The sequence below is a fragment of the Rhincodon typus genome, chromosome 28 (assembly GCF_021869965.1).
Source record: "Rhincodon typus isolate 14 chromosome 28, sRhiTyp1.1, whole genome shotgun sequence".
Taxonomy (NCBI): domain Eukaryota; kingdom Metazoa; phylum Chordata; class Chondrichthyes; order Orectolobiformes; family Rhincodontidae; genus Rhincodon; species Rhincodon typus.
In genome coordinates this window covers 39,057,058-39,069,935 of record NC_063359.1, presented here as the reverse complement: position 1 = coordinate 39,069,935, position 12,878 = coordinate 39,057,058, and the positions used below count along the sequence as shown (strand labels likewise).

Here is a 12,878-nt window from a genome sequence, read left to right as displayed (position 1 = left end):
TTCCTAATGCTACAGAAGATAAAGGAAAAGTGCTAAACTTTTGACTTCACTTGACTCTTCTCGTTCCTCTCCTGGTAAAATCAGGCCTTTTTTTTTGTTTTTCTGTATTCTACTTAGCTCAGCAGGTCCAAGTGTAACAACTGCCATTTGGGAGCATAGCTGCTGCATTCCCATTTCCTATCACTGAGATTATTTGCATTGAACTCCCCACTGCAGGTATGATTCAGAGCTTGCCCCCAGTCATGCCTCCATAAAAGCGGGTTCATGGGAGAGACTTAGGGTTTCTGTTGTGGTGAAAATCTGGCCCTAAGTGATTATCTTAGCTGCACTGCTGAAACCAGACTCTGCTCCTTGGGATAAGAGTGAATCTACTCAGTTATGCTCCAGAGATTGCTTTCACTGAAGTGTTTTTAAAATTTAAATAAAAATGAAGTGACACGCATCTCAGCAGTTTGACCTTAATACAAAACCTTTTTCCAGGAATGATGGTATTCCAACCGTTGTACCACTCTGTTTACGTTCAAGAGTGGTCAAGCAATTGCCTGCTCTTTATACATTGCTCAGAACCTTGCAATCCGTTGAGTAAGAGAGCTTCCTTGGGGATGTCAAATGATTTGAATGACCTAAAATAGTTACCTTTTGCTCCAATTGCAAAGTGTAAGCGTTAACATCTTGTAAACAAGGCATGATCTGTGTGACCCTGTGAAGCAAGATGACAGTCTCCAATAATACTTTGCTTGCTAACAGTTCAATTTGTGAGTTTTGAGAATCGTAAGTGTTCAAGTTTGTGCTCCACAGTTTAAGCTTTGTTAGTGACCTTTCTGTTGGATTAGTATCCAGGAATAAAATAATTAAGATGTATATTTTTTAGAAATGGATGTTACGAACCAATTTCTTAAAGAATAATTGTAATAAATTCTGCTCAAGTAGAATTATGTTTGAAACAAAGATACTGATATTATAATTTCTAGTTGTTTTTCATTACGTTTGAGAAAAGCTATATGCTTGCAGATAAGATGAACTTCACCCCCACCTCCTACAGCATGTCATTTAACCACAACAGCAACTTGCATTTAGTATCTTTTTAAAGTAGTAAAATATTGCAAGGTGCTTCACAGGAGTGTAACAAGACAGAAGTTGATATGGTGACATTAGGACAGGAAAAGAGCTGGTTTCTATCACCATCTTGAAAGAGTTAGAGAAATACTGATTTGATGATTAAAGGGTTGGCCAAGACATGAGGGATAAGTCCCTGTTCCTCTTCAAAGCAATGTTTTGGGATCTTTTACAACTATTTGAGAGGGGATATATTTGATTCAATGTCTTATCCAAAAGTCATCACCTCTAATAGTGCAGGACACCCTCAGTACAAGACCGAACTATGGACCTTAATTTTGTGTGTTCAGGTCTTTGAGTGCGATTTGAACCAGGCCTTGTGACTCCAAACAAGAACAAGAAAGCCACAGCAGACCGAGTTTGTGAATACAGCTTGGTCTGTCTTTGATGTAATTGTTTCTAAAAGGAAAATATGAAGGAACATACGACATTTTTCTTTCTTCCGTCTCACATCACTTTTTGCTTAAAAATAGGGAAAAATATTGCAAGCTTTATATGTTAACGTTATTAGAGTGTTCTATTTGAATTTTGTAAAACGGTTTTCCACTCCCATCTTTAAAAAGAAGTACACCTCAGCTCTTTGAATTTCACTTGTGTTGGACCACATTGCGATTGGACTTGTAATCACCAGGCCTGTCTAGATATTGTTACGTGGAAGCAAAATATGGAGTTACCGTGAGTTGTCTATTGGTGTCTTGAAATTGTTATTGAATTAAGTTTGAATAAAGTTAAATTCTTCTTCCAACAGTGAAAATGATGATAATCTCATTAAACATTCTGATGCTGGGGAGTCAGCACCAACCAAGAGCAAATTGAAAGGAGAAGACATAGAAAAAGGTACGTGTAGCTCTAGAGTGAACGTGAGAAGAATAATCCATGTTAATTGAGAGAGGCCTGTTACCCAGGGCATCACCTACATTTGTAATATGCCCAGTTTGGGTTCTGCCAGGGCCAGCTCCTGATCTTATTATAGTCTTGATTTAAACATGGACAGAAGCGTGGAATTCTAGGGGTGAGGTGAGAGTGACAGCCCTTGAAATTAAGGCCGTATTTAACTAAATGTGGCATCAGGGAGCCCTAGCAAAACTGTGGAATCAGTGGGAATCGGGGGCAAAGTGTACACTGGTTGGAGTCACACCTGGCACATAGGAAGATGGTTGTGCTTGTTGGGAGTCAGTTAGAAATTTGCTGATGATTGCACAATGCTCAACACCATTCACGATACCTCAGATACTGAAGCAGTCAGTTCAAATGCAACAATATCCAGTCTTGGGCTCACAAGGGGCAAGTAACATTTGCGCTGCACAAATGCCAGGCAATAACCATCTCCAACAGGAGACATCTTAACTACTGCCCGATGATTTTCAATGGTGTTACTATCACTGCATCCCCTGCTATCAACATCCTGGGGGGTTACCATTGACCAGAAACTCAACTGGACTGTCCATATAAATACAATGGATACTGGAGCAGGTCAGAGGCTAGGAATACTGTGGCGAGTAACTCACTTCCTGTCTCCCCATCTACAAGGCACAAGTTAGGAGAGCGATGGAATGCTCCCCACTTTCCTGTTTGGGGGCAGCCTCAACACACTAAGAAGCTTGGCACCAGCTAGGACAAAGCAGCTGGCTTGATTGGCACCACATCCACAAACATCCACTCCCTCCACCATTGATGCTCGTTAGCAGCAATGTGTACTGTTTATAAGACACACAACAGAAATTCACCAAAGATCCTGAGACAGTACCTTTCAAACCTAGGACTACTACTATCTAGAACAACAAGGGCAGCAGATAGTTGGGAAAACCCATCACCTACGTGTTTCTCTCCAAGCCACTCACTGTCCTAAATTGGAAATACATCATCATTCTTTGTGTCGCTGGGTGAAAATCCTGGAATTCTGTCCCTGGTGGCATTGTGTAGGTCTACCAACAGGACATGGACTGCAGTGGTTCAAAAAGACAGCTCACCACCACCTTCTCAAGAGCAACTAAGGATGGCCAATAAATGCTGGTAGCTGGCAATGCCCACATCCCATGAGTGAATTTAAAAAATATATCAGTGATATGTTGCAGTTATGGTTGCCCACGTGGTGTGTCCCATGCCCCTTCCTCTCCATATTAGAAGCAAAACTGGAAGGTACGCAAAGCTAAGCTGTTGTTCTCTACCCAAATAAATAGAGTTTTGCTGACTATCTTGCAGGTGCCAATGTCACAGCTCAGGTACACTGGAAACACTAAGACTAGAAGTGGAGGCTGCCCATTGAAGCTGGTTGAGAAACCACTGGACAAGTTCCAAACCTAGGTTTCAGCAAGTGAATGTTTGATGAGTTGATCTTGCTCTTGGTGAGATTGGTTGAGGGAGAATATTGGCGGTTTGTTCAGAGGGCTCTGTGTTAGTCTTTCAGTAACATTGGGGAACGTAAAGTGCCAGGTGAGGTACGAGTGTAACACCTTGACCGAAGGGGAATATTGTCTAGATTATATATAGAAAAGGTTCCTTTTTACTGCAGCAAAGCTCAGAATGAATTGTTCGTGCTTACGGAAGAGATGCAACTGAAATGTTGAAATATTATTGGAATTTGAATTAGAAATAGTTAACATACTTCCCTTGGATTTGACTTTACTGTTTACTAGATGCAGCATTTTGTGACATAACCGTATTATAGAGACCTGTGGAGCAGGTGCAGCAACACTAATGTGTAATTTCTTGCAATGGTTTTCTTTAATAGCTAATTCGATGGGCTAAAGGAGGAAGTCTTGATTCAGCAAGCAATTAGGAAGACAAGTAGCGTGTAGGTTTTTGGTGCAAAGGGATTAGAGTAGAAGAGTAAGGAAGTCTTTCCACTGGTGTAAAGGACTTTGAGCACTCTCAGCTTCCATATCAAAGGAAAGAAGTACTAGTCTTAATGGCAGTAGAGCGAAGATCTACTAGATTGGTTCTTTGAGCCTGACTGTGTTGGACCTTTACTCTCTGGAGTTTAGAAGATTTAGAGTTGATTTGATTGAAACATACAGGATTCTGAAGGGACTTGATGAGATCAACACAGGTTGCTATCCCTGGCCAGGATATTTGGAGCACAGGAACACAGTCTCAACATATTTAGCAATAATTTAGGACTGAGATGAAGAGAAATTTCTTAATTCAGATGTTTGTGGATCTTTGGAATTATCTACCCGAGAGGATTATGGATGCTCCATCACTGAATACATTTAAGGATATTTGATCAGAGAATCAGGGATATGGGGAGAGGCAGAAAAGTGGATCTGAAGCAAAGGATCAATCATGATTATACTGAATGTTGGAGCAGTCTCGTGGGAATGTAAGGTCTATCGCGCGTCCTTGTTCTTGTGTTTAAGTAGCAAGTGGGAGACAGAGAGAGAGAGAGAGAGAGAGAGAGAGAGAGACAGCACCATAATAATGGAGTATCAGATCTTTGTGACGTCTCCAGGTGCTTCTAATCACGTTCAAAGATCACTGTTATGCAGACAAATGTAAAAGCTGGTCTCTGTGGAACCAGTTTGCCTAAGCAACACATGAGATGAGCATCTCTTAGATGCTGTGTTTATCTCAGATTGCAAGTTTCTGAATATTGTGAACTTTAACATTTTCATTTAGCTAGTATTTCACTTATCAGGCTTGCTGTTGTTTTGGAGCACAGCCTGGGTTTATCTCTGTATGACATAGTGAATCCTGGAGCTATTTTAATGGAATGAATCAGGTTCTCGTTGAAATCAGAACAGATCCCTCATCACCTGGTTTAGAGTTGCTTTAAGCTTTTTCAATACTCTTCCCTTGATGGTAGGCTACTGTTCTCTGCATTATGCTTCACATAAAGGGACAGGATTTGTTAATGTTGCCTAATATTTCCAGGCTTGCTAATTAGAAACTTTTTTTTATTGGGAAGATGTGCCTTGATACATCTAGTGACCAGTGTTCTAGCAATGTTAGATGCTTTTAAGTAAGGCTACCAATTTTAGACCTCTGTTGCTTACAAGACAGATTCATTTTTAAAAATGATCTACTCACAGAAACCAGTGAATGTGAAGATAGTGGAGCTCAGCAGAATTTGGAGCACAGTGCAGCTAACACAGAGGTGAGAATAAATGTATTTCTTAATTCAACCTGTAACCTTAATGAATGCAACAAGTATAATGTTTTAATAGAAGCCAAAGCTGTCTATGAAGATGTGCACCTTTTAATTGTTCTCTGTTAGAAGTGATCTCAGCAGATCTTGTTAAACGAAGATTGACCAAACCTAACTTGGATTAACTCTCTAAGGAGCTAGGTTAGAAGGTCTTGAATTCAAGTGCAAATCTTACTGGTCACAAATGCTTGTATTCTTGAGTTTGTTTTCACTTTGGAGGCTGTTATAAAATGTTATGTGGAAAATACAGCCTTCTGAGAAATAGTAAACAGCTAAGGCTGGAAACCACTTGAATTAAAATGTGAGAGTACTGATGGCAAACACTCATTCCAAAAGGCTGTAAATAGAAAAGAAGACCTGAATAAGGGTGATAAGGAGCTTTAAGTTCTTGAGAAATGTTGATACATGGGATACATCATGACAATTGAAGAAGTGTTGATGGAAATTGTTGGGAAATCTTCAGTCCAAGCTGATTCTACCATGAGGGTATAAAGCAGACCTCAGCAGCAAGGGAAATGTTGCTAGGACCATTAGTGAATGTGGGTTGTTCATGGAGACTTAACACCACAGTGATGACACTCCTAGGCATTTGATGTCATTGACCTGATGCACACAACCTGGAAGTATCATAAAAGATATTTCCTTTGTGAATTATTTTGTCTTTTCTATATTTTTGCATATTTTGGCATTTGGTCAGCTGCCTCAGGAAACTACACAATCGCTGAAAGAAATGGTCATTTTTGTTTTATGTTCCTTGCTGATTGATGAGTGATGGCTTTGGATACTAGGGCTATACTTATTTGGTTTATTGCTCATTGTTTATTCATTTTATTACTTTGGAAATTGTTTTCATTTAACTGTTGGATATTCAGTAACTTGGCATCAAAGTGGTTATTTGAGTCCAGCATAATTTTAATTTTTGCCTTATTGCCCGTGTCAAACCACCTTGGAGACCAAGCTTTCAGGTCTGAAAGGCAGGAGGCCACATGTGCTGGGTGCTTTATTATTCTTGTGTGGGGGGGCTATCATTATTCATCGTGGTCAACAGACAAACCAAGCATGGTTTTATTAGAAACTCTTTCTCTCCCTTCTGTTCCTTGTGATCGCTATCCCATCCCTGTCCCTGACCCCAACATGACTGGTGACAATGCCTCCTTCAATTGCTTGATATGTTGAGAAAAAAATTGAAAATATATACCTTCCAGATGCTGAGCACCGTGAGTACACTGAAAGTGACAATTCAGCAGAGCAGTGAGAGTCGGGCAATCAGTACGTCAGCACCAGACTCTGGGACCAAGGGTGATGAGGACTCAACTGAGGAGATGGATTCTGTACCTACCAAATTCATCTGTTATATCTGCAATGCTAACTGTTACAATCAGAAGGTGAGGAGAATATCAGTGGCTTGCGTAATTGAGCGATGTAGCTGAGGAGAGTCTATGGTAGATTTGCTGTGGTAACCGCCACCTAATGATTTTTTTTAACTCAATTAGCCAATGAGAAGTTTTTATTTTTGTGCAGTATGAGAGTGAACAGGGAGAGAAAAGTAAGTTGCTTTTTTTCTTTGCCGTTTGCAAGTAGAAAGAACTTTTAAAATGTGTATTTTTATTAAAAGTTATCAACGTTTGTAATGGAAGTTACATTCTTTCAAATAGGAGTCCTTCAGAGAGGAAGTTTTCCATTTTCTGAATGAATGGCCAGTGGAATGGAAAATGTGTGATCTGGTGCTTGTTCATCCACAGCTAGTACTGGTACATCCACGACTAGTGCAAGGCTGTCTCTAGAGAGCAAGCATATCAGTGTTGAATTGAAAAAAAACATTCTTCTGCAAAGTGCAGGTGCAATATCTGATCTGGACATGCAAATAACCTTTGCGCAGAATGGCATATAAAACACAGAAGGAACCATTTAAACATTAGTCAATTTTTGTAAAATACAATCCACTGAATTGTATACGTTTTGCTGATTCATGTGTCCTTCTAAATTCTCCTTTCCAAAATATCTAACCTTTCCTTTTGTTCCTTACATCATCTAAATTTATGCTGTCATGTTACCAATACCCTAATGGAAGTAATTATTCTAAAGCCTTGCATTACTGATACTGTACTAAACTTCATTTAACCTCTCCAGGTCTTCAATATCCTTCTGAATATAAGAGTTAAACTAGTAGAATTTAGGAGTTTCAGTACCATGTTGTAAGATGCATTTCCCTGGAAATTATTCAAAGAATGAGTACCTGTGTCATAACTGAAGTTGGGTTATCTCCGGAAAACGGCCAGGGCTGTGCAGCTGACTACACTGACAATTCTATGCCACAATAATATCTACCTGACATGAACAAGGTCATGTTAATGTAAGCCTAACAGGACAAGTAAGACATTGACATTTTGAGAGGAGGTTTGAATGCAGACAGCAAGCACTGATTTGGCAGTCCGATTTGAATGTGTCGCATTATTCCTAGAGGACATCTGTTCACATTCACCTAATACAATATGATAATATGTCAGCACCGTATCTCATTCTGATAAAAATGATAAAGTAGCCAGGTGTCTTAGCTGCTGGATGGGGTTTTGCAAGGAATAGAATCATAATATTTGTGCAGTAACTGACCGTAGAATCATCTCCATGTAGAAGGAGACCATGCAGGTTGCTATAATCATATGGCCGTTTGAAACCAATGCAATGAGCAACACAATCATTGAACACTTTTAGCCAAAGTTATTGGGCAAACTGGAATGGTTTATGGGGCAAATACACACAGCCCAATTGTCGCGTTGTTCCATGCATCATATTGAATAGTGTAGCACATTAACAGCGATAAAACGCACAGAAAATCTATCATTTGGCATTGAACCCATACATTCTGTGGAACACTGTCTGAAATAGTGTTTTTACAGCACCCAAAGAAACCCTTTGGCCCATCGTGTCAGCTGTGTTCCAAGCATTTTGATTAAAATGCTGACTCTCAAAACATACTCGTCAAAATAATTAATATAAATCTGTTATGAACAAACCCTAGTATCATTTTCACAAAGTCCAGTAAAGCTAGAGATTAAATTCTTGCAACCTCATTTGAAGTTGTTGATGTCTAAATTTCTCTTCCATAATTCTATATTTTTCATTTTATTTGAAGAATTTTCAAAAACACATGAATGGGACTCGTCATCATCAGCGACTCCTGGAGATTCAGCAAATGAGTAATGCTTGTCTGGCCACAATGATTCCCAAATCAGATGGAATTGGAAGAGGCAGGGAAAGGTGCGTGAAAATACCAGACTTCCACAAATTGGAAACAAGGAATTCACAGCACAAAAGCAGGCCAATTGGCCCAAAAAGTGCAAGTGGATTTCATGCTCCACATGAACTTCCTCACAACCTTTGTCACTGAGTCATATCAGTTAATCTTTCTTCTTACTGTGTTTGTATAGTTTTCCCTTGAGTGCATCCAAATTATTCATCTCAATTACTTGTGGTACAGATTTCCATTTTCTGGATAAGGAAGTTCCTCCTGAATTCTCTATTGGATTAATTACTAGCTTATATTTATAGCTGCTACATTTACTCATCCTTGTAAATGGAAACATTTTCTCAACATATATGCCATCAAATTTATTTTTATAATCTTAAAGATCTCTGTGAGGCACCTTCTCTTTTCTAGAGAAAAGAGTGCCACCCTGTTTAATCTTTCTTCATAAGTATTACCCCTCGTCATATTTGTACTTCTTACAATGACAGACATTTGTACCTCTTCTGGTGTCTCCATGTCCTTTATGTAATATGGAAACCAGAAGTACAGCAGTACTCAGTGTGGAGTAACCTTGTTTTTGTATATAAGCTTAGCTTGTACAGTTATTAAGACAGAAGACAAGCTTTCTCATGCATTCTCTTACCAATCCTGGCAATTATGCATGCTTAAATATAATGCCACCTGCGTTGAAACATTTGATTGCTCAGTAAATTCTAATCCCTGGAGTCTCCACGTAATCAAATACCAGGCACCTCCCTCTACTTGTGTTTGTACATTTTTTTCATATTCACCCGTTTTGCACACCCTGACGTTCTGGTAAAAACTGTTGTTGATGTTGGTGCTATTGCTGATTAGGATCAAACCTAAACTGGAGCTCTAAGATCTAATGGCAGCAGCAGGTTCAGAAAAAGTAAATAAAGAGCTCTTGGATTTTAAAATCTGTTTTGTTCCCAAATATTTTGTGCTGTCCTAGTGAGCTGCTTTGAAAGATGTTGATGTTGTAGATTATGACCTAATACTTGTTAAATCACGTTTTGTGTGGCCATAGTGTTGGGTGGTGCTTTACTCTCTTAAAGGATATAGAAATAGTCAGTAAGCTGTTCAGCTGTGACGAGCAACACTAATCAGCAATGGGATGGGTAGAGAGAGGCCTTGATTCTATTCACCACAACTAGGATACTGAGGCCAAATGAAATGCCTTGGCTCCGATTGAGATTGGCTAACTCCATGCAAGTTAGGAATAGAACCTTCCTGGTTTGTTTGAATCACTCATTAACTGACTACACTTACCAAACTATTGGGAAAGTGCCTACGGTAGTTAGGATTAATTAAACTACATATCTTGTGTGCCATTGTGCATACCAGTGTTGATTTTGTATATCATGGCAAAGTAGTTAAGCACATAGAGATAGGAGGCATCCTAATTCTTTTCACTTTTCACTTTTGTACCCAGGCACACCCTAATCACAAAATTGATGAATGCTCTGGATAATATTAGACTATTGTGTGGTTTGACATACCTGAGTGTTATTTTAACTTGGAGAATTATGCTTGAGCTTGAAAGGCTCGATTATGAAAGCAGATTGTAGAGAAGAATGAGGGATGATCTGAATAGTGCATTTAAAATGTTAAAATGCCCAAAAGTAGGGGACACAATTTTAAAATTAGGGGTTGACCTTTTAGGACAGAACTGAAGGAATATTTTTTCTTTCTGAGAAGGTTGTGCGGCTTTGGAACTTCCTGCCTAAGATATGATGGATATGGCGTTATTGAATATGTCTGAGGTGGAAATAGATCCTTGTTTGAGAAGGGAATCAAGTGTTACTGTAGGTAGATGGGAATGTGGAATTTGGAACACAAGTTGATCATTCATGATCTTATTGAATGGTGGACCAAGCTTGAAAGGCCAAATGGCCTACTTGTCTTAGTTCGTATGTTTGTATGAATGGGTTTTATAGGGAAAGAAAGAAACTATTACATGTAGTGGAGCAAATCCATAATAAGAGGGCATAATATTGATGTTAGAATTAAGCCATTTAAAAGGGAAATCTGGAAGCAGCTTTTCACAAAGTCTAGTGGAAATGTGGTATTTTCTCTCACTCTCTGTCACGCTTGAAATTTTGAAGGTTGTTTTTTTTTGGGTAAGGGTATTGCTAAATGTGAAACAAAGGCAGATAAATGGTGTTGACACCTGATCAATCATGGTCTGAGTAAAAGTCAAAACCCAGGAGATTGGGTAGTTTCCTGCCTATTTCCCAAGGGTTATGAAGTGGGTTTTGTAGCTGAAGTCTTATGATGGTGAAGCGAAGACCAAAAACCTTTTTGATGAAATAAAGGGGGAGGAGGAGAAACAACGTTAAATCCAAGGCCGATTCTAAATAACTATTGATTGTCTTGCAGTGACAAGAAACGGCCCAGATGGTGCAGCACCTGTCAGGCCCATTTCAGAGGGAATGTCATAGAGCATCGTCGGACACAGAGACACAAGGTAGACAGAAAAACATTTCTCCAGAAATTGCTAGACTCATGCAATCATTTATCTCAAAGAGAAAGCTAGCTTGCCATTTGATTAGAGAACAACTCCTCCAAACCATTGAATTGTCTTTCAGGCGCTGTCTAACATGCATTGCATTTTTAGCATTTGCTGTTTTCCTTTGTGCAACTGTATTTTTCTATGTCTATAATCAGTAAATTATTGTTAGCAGGTGTAACTGTCACCAGCTTTTAAATGGATAACATTTTTGCTGCAAAATGTATGCACATTGAATAGGTGTTTATATTTTACTTACGGTCTGCAATTCATATCGGGATGGGTAGCATTTCTTGTAGATGCACGTGATGTTTTACAGTCTGCCTTTCTTGCTAAAAGTGAAGCATTTAGCCAAAATGCAGAATAGACAGGTTGAAAAACTGGTATAATCTGCCCATATAACTGTCCACGTGGCTTAGAAGCTTGCATCTTTAGATTTTTGATTGATTTTAGTAATTCAATTCAATTTTAATACATGAGCTCCTAACTTAAAAATCTCCTCATCTCCCTTTTGGGTGCTTCTATCAGCTTACTGTGTTTCTCCTGTTAGTTTCTGCAGTGTATCTCAATTACGTCTTTCATTCCTTGAACATTCTGCAAAGCTGTTACTTTGTTTGAATGCCTAGTCTATTCTTCAATTTTCTGTAAATTCTGCACCTTGAGTCTAAAAACTGGGGGAGTGGAGAGGTCCTTCAGTCTCTGCAAGCAGTGGAAGAAGTTGTGAATTTTTTCTGAAGTTTGTCATTTTAACAGTAGCAACATACAGGCAGAGGGATAAAGCAGCAGGCGTGCACACCCCCCCCAACCTTTTTTTTTTTTTAAAAATGGCGAAATTTAAAAAATGGCATACACCTATTTTAATGGTGTCACTCAAGAATACAGACTCTACATTTAAGACATCTACATTTAAAACAGGCAGTCACTTATATCGGCTGACAAAATCATTAATAATAATTTGCATCAATATGATTATCATTGTTGCTGATTACATCATCTTGAAGTGTTCCATCTATTTTCAGAAACCGTTTGTGCTTGCTTAAAGTTCATATCCTGTTAAGCTGCACTGGATATAAAGAACAGAGAGCTGGGAACCTTGTTAATGTTCAATTACCTATTGTATACTGAAGAACTTCTAATTCCTCCTCCCCTACACATCCAATTCCCCCATGTTGTCATAGAGTCATACAGCACGGAAGCAGACCCTTCGGTCCAACCAGTCCATGCTGACCAAAATCCCAAACTAATTGTGGCACTATAGTTTGTATTAAGCTGTGCCTGGCGTTTAAATAAAGCCAGTTGCATTGTATTCAGCTGTTTAAATAATTTAAGTGTAGATCCTCAGCATTCTTGTTGATTACTGTAATAACACTGCCCATTGTGTTTTGTGGGAGCATTAGCTTCACATGAACATACTGTGTAGGAGTGGAGATGTAGTATGTGGCGATACATTATGCTCCTTTATTAATGCAATATATAAACTTTTAATGGGCACTTTGCTCCCACATTTTATTGTTATTTGTGCTTTAATGCAGTGGGGTCTGGTAGTTTTTCCAGAAGGTCAGATGACCCCCAAATGTTCTTGGTGGCTGGGCCCTAGTCATTCCTGTAGCTGTGCCTATATGGAGGTAAAAAATGTTATTAAATGTGAATTTAATAATAGCTGCCATTGAGACAGGTAATTGTAAGTTCTGCATATATGATGTCAATGGTAACCATAAATGCTGCTCATTGTTGGATGCTCGTTGGATGGTGAAATGGTCGGGTTCACCACTTGTGTGACTTGTAGCTGCATTGTGCATATTGTAAGGGAAAACTCTAAAGACACAACCCTGAATTGA

At 39.0% G+C, this 12,878-nt stretch overlaps 1 protein-coding gene across 3 annotated transcripts in view; it reads left to right on the top strand.

The window, feature by feature from the left end:
* Positions 1-12,878, top strand: part of ciz1a (cdkn1a interacting zinc finger protein 1a) — a 56,876-nt gene that overhangs the window by 25,807 nt on the left and 18,191 nt on the right. For all 3 annotated transcript variants that reach the window (XM_048613651.1, XM_048613650.1, XM_048613652.1), the window contains exons 6-10: positions 1,865-1,953; positions 5,148-5,212; positions 6,469-6,648; positions 8,397-8,521; positions 10,911-10,998. In XM_048613651.1, coding sequence (XP_048469608.1) covers positions 1,865-1,953; positions 5,148-5,212; positions 6,469-6,648; positions 8,397-8,521; positions 10,911-10,998 — 547 coding nt within the window. The remainder of the gene's footprint in view (positions 1-1,864; positions 1,954-5,147; positions 5,213-6,468; positions 6,649-8,396; positions 8,522-10,910; positions 10,999-12,878) is intronic.